General features: G+C 39.9%; 1 protein-coding gene across 6 annotated transcripts; it reads left to right on the top strand.

The window, feature by feature from the left end:
• Positions 1-1,869: 1,869 nt before the first annotated feature.
• On the top strand, positions 1,870-17,058 carry LOC113157250 (cell surface glycoprotein MUC18-like). Of its 6 annotated transcripts, none has more exons than XM_026352901.1 (17): positions 1,870-2,068; positions 4,795-4,928; positions 5,438-5,507; positions 6,640-6,773; positions 7,003-7,243; positions 7,396-7,466; positions 7,673-7,760; positions 8,563-8,742; positions 9,627-9,754; positions 12,840-12,984; positions 13,095-13,225; positions 13,680-13,821; positions 13,910-14,040; positions 14,981-15,122; positions 15,896-15,958; positions 16,381-16,499; positions 16,825-17,058. In XM_026352901.1, the coding sequence occupies exons 1-17, from the start codon at positions 2,005-2,007 to the stop codon at positions 16,927-16,929; spliced, it is 2,088 nt and encodes a 695-aa protein (XP_026208686.1). In that variant the 5' UTR covers positions 1,870-2,004; the 3' UTR covers positions 16,930-17,058. The 6 variants fall into 6 exon arrangements, with proteins under 6 accessions (XP_026208686.1, XP_026208429.1, XP_026208731.1 ...); XM_026352644.1 differs by having other exon boundaries at positions 5,267-5,507; XM_026352733.1 differs by lacking the exon at positions 1,870-2,068 and adding an exon at positions 2,664-2,749 and having other exon boundaries at positions 5,267-5,507.
• The last annotated feature ends 606 nt before the right edge of the window (positions 17,059-17,664 follow it).

The raw sequence follows: 17,664 nt of genomic DNA, 5'->3' as shown, positions 1-17,664 counted from the left end.
AATAAAATCTTTGTACTTTAATGGGAAGGACCTAATTCTCACTAAATACTTAGATATTCCAACATATTAAGCTTTATCATCAAACAAGGAAATGCTCATCAAAGCTCATCATAGCTATAAATAACAATAAATTCATGTTTTCCCCTTTGTTTTTTTTATTTAATGATCTATCCTATTACAAAACATGTTATGAAGAAAGTCACATTTCTCAAGAAAAACGTGCAGTTTGCTTCAGTTTATCATTTACATGTGTGCATTACAACTGATCACAGTGATTGTACAAAAGGCACAAAACACAAAAGTCACAGGTATTTAGATTTGAAAAATATGGTAGCCTATTGCACTTCAACATTAAATTAACTTAACATATGGGAATTATTTTTACTCCACATGTGTAATAATTCTCAAAACTTAAATTGACCCCCCACAGCTTACAAACTTAAGTGGTGGCCATTTTAAATGTATAAGATAGAAAGTAAACACCTGGCCTGTAAATATAAGATTTATACATGAAACACACATAAAAAATACATACATAAACTTTATGACCAAACTCTTTTGTAGTGAAGTTTTCTCCTTTTTGAGAAAGACATTTTGGCTAATGAGGGTGCGAAGTACAAAACTAAGTAGATGTAGTAAGTAGATGTATCGTAGTAATCACTGAACATTAGCTGTGTCTATCTCAGAATTGTTTCATCTTTTTCTTCTTCTTCTTTCAGCTACTCCATGTCTAAAACACCCTAGCGCCCCTAGCGAACAATTTAGGAACAGTTTATTTTTCAGAAATCCTACTTCATGTCTCATTGCATTTTTTCACTTTCAGATTTATTCCGCGGGCCAGACTGAACCCCTTGGCGGCCGGTTCCGTTTGACACCCCTGCTCTAAACCCAGCTTTCTTTGTACAAAAGTGTAATATTGGAATTGTTCCATATAATGTCCTTATGTGGTGAAAAAATATTAATATAACACAGTGTCCAGAATAATGAAGCCTGTTGATGGAACTTGAAAGTTGGCTGTTTGTAAATATTATAGATATTGTCAAAAATTATACGCCACCTAAAGTTTTTGAAATGTGCATTGTGGTATGAAGGGCCATGTTGATATAGGTCATCCTAGGCATTTTTTTAACCATTTGATCTTAATGGTGTAGTTTAAGATAGTCAAAACTAAAACTTCCAGTCCCCCTTCTGCCCTCTTCACACTAATCATATCCTCTTTAAGGTGATGGAAATTGTTTTTCCATACAAAGTTTACAAAGATCTTACTGATCTCTTTACAAACTGCATTATTAACATAAATTGCTATGCAGGATAGACACTTTTTGAAACACTCTTCGCTTTTGACAGTAACACTCTTCCAAAAATGTAAATGTTTATGTTTTGCTCTGAAGCCACACGTTAAATATTGACTTTTTGTTTTTTACCTAGAAACTTGTTGCCCAAGGTTTGTGTCTTTTGAAATCTAAATACCAAGATATTATACACTTTGCTTAATAAGGTTACTAAACATCAATTTTTCTTATAGTATTATAGTCTAGTATTTAAACAATAAAATTCTACTGTTAGATCATCACATTCCACAGACTTTAATTTTATTGAATTTACAGCTTTGCCAGTTTCAAACAAGAACAAGTTTCTTTAAAGTTAGAGCAGTGATTCTCAAAATAGTGGTACGGATGCAGGCTGGGATAGTAAGTGGTGGATGAAAAGTCATTATTTAAGTGTTTCATTTGCCTACATGTAAGCAGAGTGCAGTGTTTATGTGTAAACTGTGTATTTAAACATTTTAAAGTGGATGATAATAATAAATCTTCTTAGGAATAAAACGACATAGTTTTTTTTTCAACTTTCCATAGCTGTTATTCAGCTTACAGTAAAGGCTAGTCCTAAAATCGAAATGTCTACATCTCATTCCACATTATATTTAGAAATCGCGTTATTACATATTTCGCGGGAACTGTAGGAGCGTGACCTCTTGGAGCAGAAACGACAAGCAGCAAAGATATGGCTTTCCTCAACAGAGCAGCTAAGCCGCTCTTTCTTCTTTTCTCTCTCGTCAGTTGCAGCGGTAAGTTGAACCAAACCTAGTGCTATCGTTTGCCGTTTTAACGAGTGGATGATCCGTCCAAACCTAACTCTCATTTCCGAGGTTTTCTCGAGTAAAACCCTTGTTTCATGAGAACCCTCGCTAGTGAATTTCAAAGCGAATATACACCGAGTAAAAGAGCACATGGTGAATTTGGTGTGAGGGACACCTTTCCAGAATATAGCGGTCAGTTAGCAGTGAAACAGAGACAAGAGGCTGAGATGGAGGTAGCAGAGATGAAGATGTTGAGGTTCTCCTTAGGAGTGACCAGGTTAGACAGAATAAGGAACGAGTACATCAGAGGGACGGCTCACGTTGACTGAGTTAGCAACAAAGTCAGAGAGGCCAGACTGAGATGGTTTGGACATGTCCAGAGGAGGGATAGTGAGTATATTGGTAGAAGGATGTTGGAGATGGAGCTGCCAGGCAGGAGGACAAGAGGACGACCAAGGAGGAGATATATGGATGAATTAACAGAGGACATGAAGTTGGCTAGTGTGAGGGTAGAAGATGCCCATGATAGAGTGAGGTGGAAAAGGATGATTCGCTGTGGCGACCCCTGATGGGAAAAGCCCAAAGAGAATAATCAGAATCAGAATCAGAATCAGCTTTATTGCCAAGTTTTTCAACAAGGAATTTGACTCCGGTTCACTTCGCTCTCAGGTACAGTGTTTTTCAGGAAAGGGGAACATAATATGAAAAACAATGTGATTATTTACAACATATACTGTGCTGTACTGTCAAGTGTCTTTGTTGTGCATGTGCAAAAATATACAAAATACTCGTGTGCATATATGCATATACAGAATTTCCTTGTAAACATATTTTTTCAGGTGCATGTGTAGATGTGCAAAAATTACTTGTGTGCATATACGCATATATAGAACTTCCTTGTAAACATTTATCCTTGTAAACATATTTTTTCAGGGAACTTTTGTATACATTATGTACAGTGTGAGGTAGGTTGTGTTTTTTACCCGTGTTTTTGTGTGAGCCTATTGGAAGTCTCCGTTTAGCCATAACCTTATTTACTCTATAAATATTTACAGGGACACAGTGCACCCATATTGTTGTTGACACAGTTATTGGTGAGGACCTGTTGTCACTCAGTGTTCAGCAGAGCTACAGCCTGAGGGAAAAAACTGTCTTTGTGTCGTGTTGTTTTTGTGTACAGTGCTCTGTACCGTTTTCCTAAGGGGAGGAGTCTGAACAGTCCATTACCAGGGTGTGTGGGGTCTGCAGAGATGTTTTTTCCTCGTTTCCTGAGTCTGGACCTGTACAGGTCCAGGATGGAGGGAAGATCTGCTCCTCTCTGCAGACTCAATTGTCCGTTGCAGTCTGCTCTTGTCCAGTTTGGTGGCTGATGCAAACCAGACGGTGATGGAGGAGCAGAGAACAGACTGTATGATGCCTGTGTAGAAGGTGACCAGCAGTTCCTGTGGCAGGTTAAACTTCCTGAGCTGCCTCAGGAAGTATAGCGTCTGCTGGGCCTTCTTCCTGATGGAGTCTATGTGTGTGGACCATTTCAGGTCCTGGGAGATTGTGGAGCCCAGAAATTTGACAGTCTCCACTGTAGGTACTGTGGTGTTGAGAATGGAGATAGGGGGCAGAGTAGGGGGGTACTTCCTAAAGTCCACTATCATCTCCACAGTTTTAAGCGGGTTCAGCTCCAGATGGTTCTGACTGCACCAGTGAGCCAGTTGCTCTACTTCCTGTCTGTATGCAGACTCATCGTTGTTCTGGATCAGTCCAATGACCGTGGTGTCATTGGACTGATCCACAACAACGATAAGAAGACAGTAGATGTTTATGTGAAAATGCTGTTGACAAATTTAAGGAAATCATTCCATCTTTTATTTCAGAGCAATGATGTCATGAATTTCTTTAAAAATAATTATTTGGCTCTCTGAAATATATAGAATTGGAGTAGAGCCTTTGTCAGGCTTCTCCCCTATGGAACCAGGTCCCAGTTCAGGTTCTGGAGGCAGACACCCTCTCTATATTTAAGACAAAAAAAAAGTAAGTAACTTCAAAACTTACCTTTTTTTGTAAAGCGTAGTTAGAGATGGATCAGGTGACTCAGGACCATCTCTTAGTTCTGCTGCTGTAGGTTAGTCTACCGGGGGACCTCCTCTCCTCTATCAATTTAAATGCTACAATTGCATCTCATCAACTTTATATTTTCTCTGTCCTGTAGTTGTGTTTCCTCCTTTTTGTCTCCCTCTCTCTGTACTCCTCTGCAAGTATCCCCGGCCTTGGAGCTGTATATTTTCTAGTTTGTCGTTACTGGTCTCACCAACCTGTCAAGTGTTTTTCCTGCTTATTGTAATAGACTTATAGGAAGGTCTTCAACCCTACAGTGAAATGGCATTTATATTTAGATTTTATGAGGCTTGTGCAGTTAAATTGGTCGTGAATAATATGGGACCATGGTCAGCACCTGCAAAAAGTTTGTAGTTGATTCACAGTAGGATCTCAGGTGGTAATGCAGTGGTAATACGTCTATGAACCAGCAGTTGAGTTGTTTGATTCCCAGTTACCCCTGGCTACTTGCTAAGGTGTCCTTAGACAAGACACCCAAACCCTGTAGTGGTACAGATATGTACTGTCTGGCAGCTGTCCAACCACAATTTCCCCAAGAGGATCAATCCAGTGTTTCAGTATCAATATTATTATTATCATTATGTGCATGTCTTTGTGTTTTTCAGCATGGGCCAAGGTGGAGCTGACTATGCAGGAAAGTGTTGAGTTGTACGTGGATGACTCGGCTCAGATCCCCTGCCAGTACCACTTTATCAATATCAGCAGTGAGGCCAGAATTGTAAGGATCCAGTGGTTTGTGGTGAGTATTGTCCAACCTACAGGAACAACTGACACTCATAGCCACCATGTTATAATATAATACTATAATAATTAGAGTTAATATTAATATATGAGTTAATATTGTAAAGCATATTTTCAAAAAAGTCATTTAAATAATTATATAAATGACAACTTTTAAGTTTGTGACAGTCATGGATTGGTGATAGGAATGGATTGATCTCATTGTATGTTTGTTTAGCGGCCATTAATCAGAGTGTCTGGGTTAGAAAGGGTGGGAAATGTAGAGACAAATGGGTCAGTCATAGTGATCATGGGCATTTGAGACGGTGTACTGTCGTCATGTCCTCCACTCTGCAGAGAGATGTTGACGGCTCGCTAAGTCGGATCTTCTACAGTCATGGCAAAAATTACGTGGTAGAAAGCCATACTGACTACAGTGGTCGTATGGAAGTGGATATGGACAATCAGGGAACTAAACTCATCATCCACAGCGTCCAGCTCTCTGATGATCGGGAGTTCTTCTGCCAGGTAATTGGATGGACTGGTGATGGACTGGCTCTGGGGAGCGGTGTGGGGAAGACCCACCTCAAAGTGTTTGGTAAGAAAACCCACAATCTAAGATGAAATTCATCACTTAGTAGTTTTTCCCCAAAACGTTCTTTTATCTGACCATTTTTGAAATGAAATTTTAATATATTGTACTGAGCTCTAATTCACCTAAGAATAAGATTCACTACAGTAGTTGTTTATCTGAAAATGCTGTTGACAAATAAAAAAAAAAACTTCCATCTTTTATTTCAGAGCCATGTAACAAGACAGAGAAGGGCAGTTAACTTAACTCTGCTCTACTACTAGTTGGCTATCTTGTTGATCATGTTCGAACCTTATTCCAAACAATACTTTATACTATTGCACCTCTGAAAAATAACTTAGTGAATCAGAGGAAGGTAGCTCCGTGGTACAATTCACAAATCCAAAGCTTAAAGCAAACATTATGTAAACTGGAGTGGAGGTGGCATTCCACTAATTAAGAATAATCTTGCCTAGCTTGGAAAAACAGTTTATCACATATAAAAAAGCTCCTCATAAAGATAGAAACACATATTATTTCTCATTAAACCTCATTGCATCAGACAAATAAGAACCAAGGGATTCTAGCCAGTCAGAAAAAGGGTTATTGCTCTGTTGAGCCTAGTATTCCATTAACTTTCACTGTTGCACCTAGTAGTAAAGACTTCATGAGTTTCTTTACTAATGAAATCAGAAACGATCAGAGGAAAAATTTATCACATCTTTCCTGAAACTGGCATGGATGGACCTATATGTACAAAAGCTCTAGATTAATTAGTCAGACCTCAAGCGACTGCTTTCTCCCTGTAGCTAATTTTGAATTAATTTCAGTAATTGATAGAGCTAAACCATCAACCTGTCTCTTACACCCCATCCCAACTAGACTGCTCAAAGACGTTTTACCTTTATTCAGCATGTCCATATTAGCTCAGATCCATCAATCTTTACTAACAGGCTACGTACCACAGGCTTTTAAGTTGCTGTAGTAAAACATTACTTCAAAAAGCTGACTGCTAAGATGGAAGACGGGCTCCACATTGGCCTGGGAAGTCAGCCATCTGCCAAACACAGTGGAGAGATTAGGGGTTAAAACTGGACCATGGTTCTGCACCTGTATACAGGTTGTAGTTGTTTTATGTGCATGTCTGTGTGTTTTTCAGCATGGGCCAAGGTGGAGCTGACTATACAGGAAAGTGTTGAGGTGTACGTGGATGACTCGGCTCAGATCCCCTGCCAGTACCACTTTATCAATGCCAGCAGTGAGGCCAGAATTGTAGGGATCCAGTGGTTTGTGGTGAGTATTGTCCAACCTACAGGAACAACTGACACTCATAGCCATAGCCCATGGGGATTTGAGAGGGAAAAAATAATCACTGTTCTGCATGTCAGACCCCAGTTGAGTTTGATACTCATCAAACTCTTTAGGAAGAACTGGACAATGTCAACAAAATGCTCCCACTGAGTTGACTTATGTCCAAGTGAAAGGTCACACGTGTACTGATGTCATGTCCTCCACTCTGCAGAGTGAAGGTGACAACTCACAGAGGCGGATCTTCTACAGTCATGGCAAAAATCACCTGGTAGAAAGCCATACTGACTACAGTGGTCGTATGGAAGTTGATGTGGACAATTATAGAACTCAACTCATCATCCACAGCGTCCAGCTCTCGGATGATCGGGAGTTCTTCTGCCAGGTAATTGAATGGACTGGTGATGGACTGGCTGTGGGGAGCGGTGAGGGGAAGACCCACCTCAAAGTGTTTGGTAAGAAAACCCACAATCTAAGATGAAACACAGCCTCATAAAGCATTGTTCAAAGGAAGATTTAAAATCTTGAAAAAAAAATTCCTGTCAGATTTTCTTGTTTTCATTTTGTTGTATATTCCAAACAATTGTTTTTTTGTTTTTTTATACAGTTCGCCCAGAGGCTCCAGTGATCAGTGGAGTCCTAACTGTAATATCTGTGACCAGTGATTTGCCATCTAAGGTGGGTCTACTTGATTTCATGTTCGGGCCGTCGTATTGGACATTTGTTTTCTGGGTAATGTCTGGAGAAGTTCAGGGTGTCAGGTCATGTTTGAAAAAAGCTTTAGGCTGAGATCAACAAGAAAATAATCTTTATTGTTACCATGTTAAGTGTTTCTTTGTGTTCACAGGTTCTAAGGTTTTGCAAATGCATCTCTCTCTTTCCAGGTTGCATCATGTGAGGTTCAGAACGGGTTCCCAATACCCAACATCACATGGTACAAGAACAGCATGCGATTGATGCCCTCACCAGGATGTAAGTGCAAACACTAAATGATTGTTTCTTTTGGTTTAAATCCCAGTCCCAATTCCAGCATTGCCACCGATACTGATACTTGGCAGAAAATCCAGAATTATCTGAGAAACTGTTGCCATAAATTAACCAGTCCACACAAAAACTCTTAAGTTCCAAAGTGTATTAAGATAAAGCTTTATTGTCATTGTACAGTAACACTTGGTACAACAGTACAACAAAACTGTCCCACATTGGTGCAAGGAGAGAGAAGAAAACAACAACATAATAATAATAAAACTTACAATTACCTTTCATACAAAAAGTATTTTGTATGAAAACTAAATCACGTGTGTGTGTGTTCATGAGGGCCATAGCTCTATTGTAAAAACTGTCTCTGAGTCTGTTTGTCCATGACCTCAGCACCCTGAGTCTTTTTCCTGAGGGCAACAATTTAAACACCTGGTGTCCTGGGTGTGTGCAGTCTTTTAGGATGTTGCGTGCCCTCCTAAGACATCGGGTGCTGTAGAGGTCCTTCAGTGAGGGAAGAGGGTAGCCAATGATCTTTTGGCCAGTGTTTATGACCCTTTGTAGAACCTTCTTGTGCCATGGTGCAGCTTATAAACCACACAGAGATGCAATATGTTAGCACACTGTCAATGGAGCAACGGTAGAAGGCAACCAGCAGCTCTCTCTTCAGGTTGACCCTCCTAAGGATCCTCAGGAAATGAAGATGCTGTTGGGCCTTTTTCAGAGCCTCTGCGGTGTTGTTTATTGCAGTAACTATTCCATCAATTACATGTATATTGTTTTACCCATCCTGCAGATGTAAACGTGTTGACCCTGGTGACCCAGGAGTATAGTGGCTTGTACTCTGTCCAGAGTACACTGGAGTACAAGGTGGTAAAGGTGGATAAGGATGCCCATTTCTCTTGTGAGGTTAACTTCTTTGTCCCTGGAGGTGTCAGGACAATGGAGTCCAACAGCATCAACATTACAATTCACTGTGAGTTAACACTGAGCCTTTCATTATGCTACTCACTACTACTAACAAGCTAAAAGAGACTTATTTTTATTTACTTCCTATCTTCCTATGTCATCTAGACAAATAAAATTGAATTGAATTTAATCATTAACAGTGGAATATAAAGGGAGTCACAAAGGTCTACATTAACTAAAAAATAAGGAAATTCATGCCATTTGGCTGATTTACAGACAACAACTGTAGTTGGTTTTAATGATCTTTTTCTAAATCCTGGATATGTCTATAAATGAGGGATTTTTTATTTTGTTCAGTCCTGCCAGTTTGCTGTTCTCTGACTGCAGGCCAGTTTTTCTTAGTTTATACGACAACTGGAACTAATTTCTATGGTTTATATCCATCCCTGTAGTTGTTTGTACTTCATGCATCACATACTTTCTTCTTAACCAAAAAGCTGAGCTAAAACAACACAAAGTCAAGTCCACAAATTTTAAACAGGAAGTTCACTTTTGTTATTGAATTATTTAATTGCTATGCATGCAACTGTAAAATGTTATGAAAGCTTAAGAAAAACCTTGAGGATGTTGTAAGATTCAGCATTTGAATGAATATGAATTTATGAACTAAAGACTGTACAGCTTTTTGTTAACCATTTGCTGTTTACATTTTATTTCTTTAATTTGTCTCCCAGAGTGCTGTACCTCTTAATTATCAGTAATTGTTTATAACTTTAAATTCCATCATAACATGGATGCTATTTCCTATTTCCATGATTAGTCCATTGAAAGTTTTGTACTTTTTTAGTGTAGTTTTGTAGACTTTGATGTTGTGGCAGACAGAAATAGCAATGAAGATAACTTTAGCTATTTAATTAAGCATTGTTAATTTGATTTGGTGTGCGTGTTTAGACCCTACCACTGTGGTGGAGCTTTGGAAGAAGTCGCCCCAGGGCTTGGTCAAAGAGGGGGATACTGTGGAGCTACGCTGCCAGGGTGATGGCAACCCCCCACTGCCTGTCATTTTTAACAAAAAACAAGTAAGAATAGAGGCCTTTTCTCACCTTAAAAGTCTCCAAGAGAGAATGTATGACACACATGTGGTATGTAGGGAATGTTTTTGATATGCAGAGCACAGGGCCCCATGTAGACATGAGTGTACAAGGTCCATAAAGTCTCTACATGCAGACAATAGCAGCAGTACTGACACATCAGACACATCAAAATTCAAAAAAGTTATATCTCAGATGGAAAATGTTTTGCCTCATTACCGTTGCTCTTACAACAGGACATAAAGATAAGGAACCACAACCAGGAAAGATCCAACATCAACATAAATACACATAACCAATAACATCAATACAGAAAAACTCAATATATATACAGAATATGTAAAACAGACAAATGAAATTGGGTCAATATATATAGCCTTTGTGGATTGACAGCAAGTATATGATACAATGATCATTTCCCCCACCCGTTTGTCCAGGTGGGTGTAGTTGCGATTGAGCAGGTGTATGATGGCGTCATCCACTCCAATATGGGGTTGATAAGCAAACTGGAGGGGGTCAAGTGAGGGTTTGACCAGAGGTCGGCGGGACTCCAGGATTAGCCTCTCGAAAGCCTTCATAATGTGTGATGTCAGAGCCAGAACCACTGGTCTGAAGTCATTGAGGACTCTGGGATGTGGCATCTTATTCACTGGAACCAGGCACAGCTTTTTCCACCCAAGAGGAACTCTCTACAGTTGCAGGCTGAGGTTGAAGATGTGTTGGAGAACAACACATAGCTGAGGAGCACAGGCTTTCAGCACCCTTGGGCTGACTCCATCAGGACCTGCAGCCTTTGTGAGGTGAAGTCTGTTCAGCTCTATTCTCACCTGCTCAGCTGAGATTGTTAGGGTGGTGGCTGAGTCGTGTGGGGGAGGGACTGAGGAGCCAATAGTGAACTGAAGTGGGCTCTGTGGGTCATCCTGGAATCGATTGAAGAAATTATTCAATTCATTAGCTCGGTCCACTGTCCCCAAAGTCTCCTGGCTGCTGGACTTGTAGCCAGTGATGGTCCTCATGTCCCTCCAAACCTCCCTGGTGTTGTTCTGCTGAAGGCTATATTCTAGTTTTCTCCTGTACATCTCCTTCCCCTCCCTGGTCTTGAAAGAAAGCAGTCTCTGGACCTTCCTCGCTGCCTCCCTGTCTCCTGATCTGAATGCTTTCTTGTTGTCATTCAGGATGACTTTGATGTCCTGAGTGACCCAGGGCTTATTGTTTGGGAAGCAGCAAATGGTTTTTGTGGGTATTTGGGTGTCCACACAGAAATTGATGTAGTCGGAGATGCAGTCTGTCAGTCCATCGATGTCCTCACCATGAGGTTCACAGAGAGTCTCTTCAAAACAACCTTGCAGGGTAGAGTGTGCCCCGTCTGTGCACCTCTTTACAGTTTTAAAGGTGGCAGGCTGCCTCTGAACCAAAGGTGCGTATTGCAGGAGGAGATGTACCAGGTTGTGATCTGACTTTCCCAGTGGAGCTGTAGGCATTTTAAACATTAGCATACAACAGGTCCAATGTCCTCTTCCCCCTGGTGGGACAGCTCACAAACTAGGTAAAGGTAGGAAGTGTCTTATTAAGGGTGGTGTGGTTAAAGTCTTGGAGTCTGGAGTCACACTCCATGCCGACTTTACCCGCCGATTGTCAACTTTGATGCCCAGAAATGCAGATTTCTGGAACTGCTCAGTAACCCGTTTGCAGTTGACGTGGAAAAAGCGCACCAATTAACCTCCAAATGGAGCTGATTGAACTCCAGTGTAGTAACATGCTCAAGACAAGTGTAACTATGTGGGTGCTGCACAGTTTCCATGTTTCCTCCTCAACTCTGTGCCCAAGATGCTCAAATGCTCTCTATGTTCAGCAGAACATATCTATGTTAATGAAGATGAACAAAACACCACTCAGGAGTCGTCTCACTGATAAACACCTTCACTCAATTTTGAGGAATTTTCTCAGCTCAGAACCTAACCCCAGATATCTTAGAAGAGATATCAGGTATTTGACAGGCAAACTGAACTGGAAACTCTGTTTCACAGTGTAAACTCATCAACAATTCAGTTACCACTTAGATGGTACGCTTAATTGTTGTGCAGGACTTAGATGGTACATGACATACATACATTTTCTTTGAAAAGAAATGTATTTTATTTAACAGAAAGTCACAAAATGCAGGTGAGCTTAGTTGCTTTGCAACTATACCTAATTATGTTACTAATGAAGGAACAAACAGTAAGTGCAACCATAATCATATTAGTACTCTCTCAATACTGAAAGTTCAGAGACTGACCAAGCTTTCTTTCAAGCATCCATACAGAGCAACGTGGTCAAGTGAATCAATTTTTGCATTTGCATAGTAAAACCAGACAATACTATAGGTAAAGTCTGCATTTGATAAGACATTTGTGGTTATCGCTTGAAATGGCTGAGAAAAGCTGTATGAATCACTGGTGCCTTTGCTTGTTGCTTCTGTTAGCTGTGTTGTACAGCACTACTGTATTTTCTTACAGTACCTACATATTGTTGAGGAAAAAAAAAAGTCTGCCAAAACACCATTTATTGCTTTCACACAGTACCCACATCTTGCCACACAGATGGTTAAATGGTAGCAGAGGCATCTTTCATGTTTTGTTGTTATTACTGTCTATTCTGTGTGTTATTCTTGTACTGTGTCTCGTGTATTGTTGTGTAGATAATGTTTCTCAATGTTCAAATGTTTTTGTGTGTAATGGCTGCTGCAACACCACAATTTCCCCTTGGGGATCAATAAACTATCTATCTATCTATCTATCTATCTATCTATCTATCTATCTATCTATCTATCTATCTATCTATCTATCTATCTATCTATCTATCCATCCATCTATCTATCTATCTATCTAACTATATACATATTTATTACGCTGTCATGCCAGCTGCTGTTCTGGTTTTGTTGTGTACTGACAGCTTTTTACCTCAACAAGAGATATCATATTTTAATATCAAAAAAAGTTGTAACATAAGACATTTTACATGTTACAGGTCATTAGAGAGTAACATTAAATAAGTTGGATGGGGATTACATTTCAGATTAATTGTTGTGCAGGACCAGGATGTGGTGTTGGAGAGCAGTGGTGACATGTTGATCCTGTCACCAGTGTCACGGAAGGACAGTGGCATCTACCAGTGTCGTCCTCTGGGTACCAGTGGATACACCAACATCAAAGGAGAAATGCAGCTCACTGTGCACTGTGGGGAATGATCACACATACACAGAAGAACATGTACATATACTTGGTGCAAACACATACACAACATATGATTACATATGTAATCTATTGCTGGTGTTTGTTTCATTCAGATCTGGACCCAGCTGTTGTGATGCCTAAAGACTCTGATGTCATACAGGAAATTGTCATGCTCAATGGAGAAAGTCTCACTGTAGCCTGCAATGCTCCATCTTCCTCAAAAACAGACACTGTTTGGTACAAAGTATGTACATACTAGATTTTTGACTATGACGTTACATTGGATTATTGGGTCCTTCTTCTTTGTGAGTAAATGTCTGTAACAAGATTTTAAATCTTTCAAGCAGTAAGAAGTAAAAGTGTACAAAATATGTTTAGGACTAGCAGAAAGCTAATCAATAGTTGCATTAGTAAGCTACATTTGTATATGAACACATTATAGTACAGTGCATTAGTACAATTAATTAGTCTTTATATGTAGAGCCCAGAACGGTTTGACACATAAAGTATGTGGTGTTAGACAGCATTCCACATTTTTTGTGTGTAATATGTATATTAAGTTAAGTTAATAAGTTATTACAGTCTATCATCTGTGATGGTGGCCACATCCACATCTGTGAACTATCCACAGCCAACAATGTCACCTGTTTTCATTCACTGATAAAATGTGTGTGTGATTATTGTTTGTGTGTGTGTAGGATGGGGAGCAAGTGGGTAAGGGGAACATACTGCATCTACAGGACACCACCTTTGAAACGGCAGGAGAATACATATGTGAGGTGACTGTTCTTTCCCATCCCTCCCTGCACACAAGCGCCTCTGTTTACATAGTTGTCCAAGGTCAGTCAACTCCTCCCCCAACTTTCCCACCTTAGTAAATTATCCTTACATATGATGCTAAGGGTAAAACGTGTATGTGTGTATCTAGGTAGTCCCCAGCTGATGGGAGTGGATGAGGACGTGCAGCTAGAGAAGGCAACAGGCAGGATGGTGAATCTGAGCTGCGTTGCTCAGGGCTATCCACTGCCCAGTATCTCCTGGAACATTATCGGCAGCCAGGTATCCAATCAGCATGATTATTACTTTGATAAGATTTGTCCACTTTTGGATGTCATCATTTTCTTGGTTTTGGGGTTTCTCTGTGTTATCCTTTGTGAAATTATTAGAAATAGTCAGAGTTTCTCTGTTAAGTTTCAATGAGTGTATGCTGAAAAAATATGTTATTATAAACAATACAAATGTTTATGCACTGAACTTTTAAAACATTATGCAAAACAGACATGCATGGTCTTTTGCATATTCAAAGATATATCAAAAGATTCCAGAGTGATGGGCGCGTAAGAAGAGAGGCAGGTTGAAGTGAAGGCACCCTTCATGCTTAGTGTCTACCGTACAAGTCTGTGGGGGCAGTGTTATGATCCGGGGTTGCTGCAGTTGGTCAAGTTTAGGTTCAGCAATGTTATGAGTCCAAAGAATGAGGCCAACTGACTACCTGAATATACTGAATGACCAGGTTATTTCAACAATGGATTTGTTCAAACCTATTTCAAGATGACAATACCAGGATTCATTGAGCTCAAATTGTGACTGGTTCAGGGAACATGACACATCATTTTCACATATGGATTGGCTACCACAAAGGTTGACCTTGCCATCAATAATACAAGATCTTGGTGAAAAAGTAATGCAACTCTGGCCAGGAATTAATATTGTGACACTGCAGAAGCTTATCGAAAAGATGCCCAGGTAAAACGTGTGGTATAATCAAAGCTAAAGGACAACCAACGAAATATTAGCATGTGTGACTACGTAAGTCTACGTTTTTAAATCGTGTCTGTATTTTGTTGAACAGTTAAAATTCTTTAAATTTGTCTGGATCTATTGGACAAATTGGACTTTTTACAAAAGTAAAACCCTTCATATACATTTCAGTGTTGTTTTTTCAGGAGGAAATGTACAGGTGTATCTTCATCAGCTGGGTGTGTTTGTGTCTCCAAAGGACTGGCATGAGGTGGTGAGCAAGTCAAATCTCACAGTGGCTCAGAGTGTGTTGACAGTAGAAGTCACCTCAGACATCAGTGCTTTTTGCAACGTTTCCAATTACATAGGCACAGAAGTCAAAGCTTTCAGCATTAAAGCCAGTAAGTCTTACTTTCACTGTATGTGAATTAATGTGATGGAGGGGGAGCCAAGGTTTCAAATACAACGAGTGAGTCATTTTGTAGTCATCTCAATTTATTTTATTCAGACATGACATCATTTCAGAAAAGTGTTGACACAAGTTGTAATTTCTGACAGTAGTGAGTAGGGAAAAAAATGGGATGATGTCATACAGCTACTCTATTTTTTAAATGATGAATAAAAGTGACAGGAATGCGCAGGCCTACTTCTCACATTGGCCGAATGCCAAAGCCTTTTTTTAATGTCTAATTATTCAGTTTCTAACAAAGCACAAGAGTACCAGAGAGTAAAACCAGTGATTGCTGGTTTTCCAACTGCTCTTTCCCTGACCTCACTGCTGATTTGCTGGAACAGCTGTGTTCAGCAGATCAGAAGCTGTAGGTGCAGGTAACAAGCAGAAAACGTCCGTCTGTAATTTGAGGATCAAGGTTGGGAAGCACTGGCTTGAGTATCATTATCAGTCGTATCTGATCAAACAACACTGGAACAGAGAGGAAAACGCCCTTCATCTCAATTACTATGCCATGCCATGAATAAAGTAGCAGTAATAGACATTTTATGACGAAAAAACATCAGTTGAATAAACCCAGCGATGTAGCTTTAGAGTTAGCTATGTTTTTCTCACACCACCAGGGTAATATGTGATTCTGTGTACAACGTGTGTGTTTTTGTGTATTGGGGTAATGCGGCTGGACTTGGAAGGCACTCTTAGTGTTGTTCTACGTGTTCACAGTTCCCACAGTCACCACAACTGCCCCCTTCAGTCCTGGTGAGATTGCTGCTCAATATGAAGCCAGTAAGTAAAAATAGCCATAAAGTAAAAATTCTTAAATAACAGAGGCTAAGCTTAGACTGAATCATAAAAGACATCATTTCACACAAGTATTTGTTATGCATGAAGACTTAGACTTTAATTAAATAAGACAGTTAGGAAACTAAATCTCAGTCATCTGGGTCATCTAAATTTGTAGGACGGATCATTTATCTATTTTATTTGTATGAATGGTTCTTCAGCAATTTTGTATTGCAATTCCATACACTTGTTTGAACTTGTCAGGCATACTTTTAAGAGTGTTAATTAATATCAAACATTTGATTGCGTTGCTCTGTTTGTGCGTGTGTGTGTGTGCGTGTGTGTGTGTGTGTGTGTGTGTGTGTGTGTGTGTGTGTGTGTGTGTGTGTGTGTGTGTGCATGCTTGCGTGTATGTGTTTGCACAGCTGAGGGCAGTGGGGTGATCATGGTGGTGATCATACTGTGTCTGCTGCTGCTGGCCATCTTTGGCAGTGTTCTCCACTTTCTGCATAAGAAAGGAAAGTTCCCATGTGGACGCTCAGATGTGAGTACTGTTCTCTTCTACATTTGACTCTAATTTCTGCAGAACACAACCAACAATTAACTGATATTTTATATACAGTGGATTTACTATTTAACAAAAAGTCACAAAAACACAATTGTAAGCCAGACACATTGCCACTGGATAACGTCTCCCTTAGCAGAAACATGTTTACTACATTTAATTACACCCTTGACTGTGCTGCTGCATCCTCTGCTGAAAATAGTCTTGTGGTCAGTCACACTATGTTCATGATATTGGTGTCTGGGTAGTGTGTGCATACCGTGTGTAAGGCTGGCATTACACTGACATTCTCTGTTCCTTTCAGGAAGCCCTGCTTAGTTCAGAACTGGCGCTGAAGCCAGCCATCAGTGTGCGTGTTGGAGCAGAGGAGGCTGCTGTTACTGACCTGCTAGCTGACACCACCTCATAGACATTCCCCCTTAATGCTTTATGTTCTCAGCAGTATTCAGTAGTTTTCAATTATTGTCCAAAATTCTGTTTCTGTTTCCTTCATTAACATTTAGAGTCAAGCTGTTTTGTGTACAATTCTAAAGTCACGAAAATAATGGTAATAAAAATGTTTAATTTAAACACACCCAGAGAATTTTTTCAATTTTAATTTCTCTGCACCAATGTGAAAGCAGTGCTGTAATTCAATTCAATTTTAATTGTATAGCGTGCGAAAATTGTCATTGTCGCAAAGCAGACATAGCATAGAAGCTATAATCTAATTACTGTGGGGCTTTTCATTTACCCATGGGCTCAATATGAATCAGAGTGAACAGTTGAATGTGTTTTTCACAGTCCAACAGTGAGGAGTTGTCAACCGCTGTCAGCACAAGCTGTAAATTATTGTCAGGGCTGCAGTCTGGAGCAGGAAAGACAGAAAGCACTGGTCACATCTGCAACTGGAACTGTTAGCTCCATGCTGCCATTCTTACTGCAAAATGGGTCACTCCCTGTTTGTATAGCAAAAGGCGCACAGCCCCAGGTGAAGTCTTAGGATGCTTTTACACCTACAGGCTTTATTTCATTTAAGTTGAAGTCAAGTTAGTTTTCCCCTCTTGGTGCAGTTTGTTTTGTCCAGTGTGAAAACGGTAACCAAAACAACATCACCAAGAACCCCAAAATGATGGCTGACTCGATCCACATCATCTAGTGAACC

This window comes from Anabas testudineus, unplaced genomic scaffold (genome assembly GCF_900324465.2).
Source record: "Anabas testudineus unplaced genomic scaffold, fAnaTes1.2 Contig234arrow_ctg1, whole genome shotgun sequence".
Classification (NCBI taxonomy): Eukaryota; Metazoa; Chordata; class Actinopteri; order Anabantiformes; family Anabantidae; genus Anabas; species Anabas testudineus.
The sequence above is the reverse complement of the archived record's forward strand: the minus strand, read 5'-3'. Positions and strand labels throughout refer to the sequence as shown.

Excerpts from the sequence above, each read along its gene's own strand:
- LOC113157250 (XM_026352644.1), top strand. The coding sequence starts at position 2,005 with ATGGCTTTCCTCAACAGAGCAGCTAAGCCGCTCTTTCTTCTTTTCTCT. Across the intron at positions 2,069-4,794 it reads CTCTCTCGTCAGTTGCAGCG|CATGGGCCAAGGTGGAGCTG; the intron begins GTAAGTTGAACC and ends TGTGTTTTTCAG. Across the intron at positions 7,761-8,562 it reads ATTGATGCCCTCACCAGGAT|ATGTAAACGTGTTGACCCTG; the intron begins GTAAGTGCAAAC and ends CCCATCCTGCAG.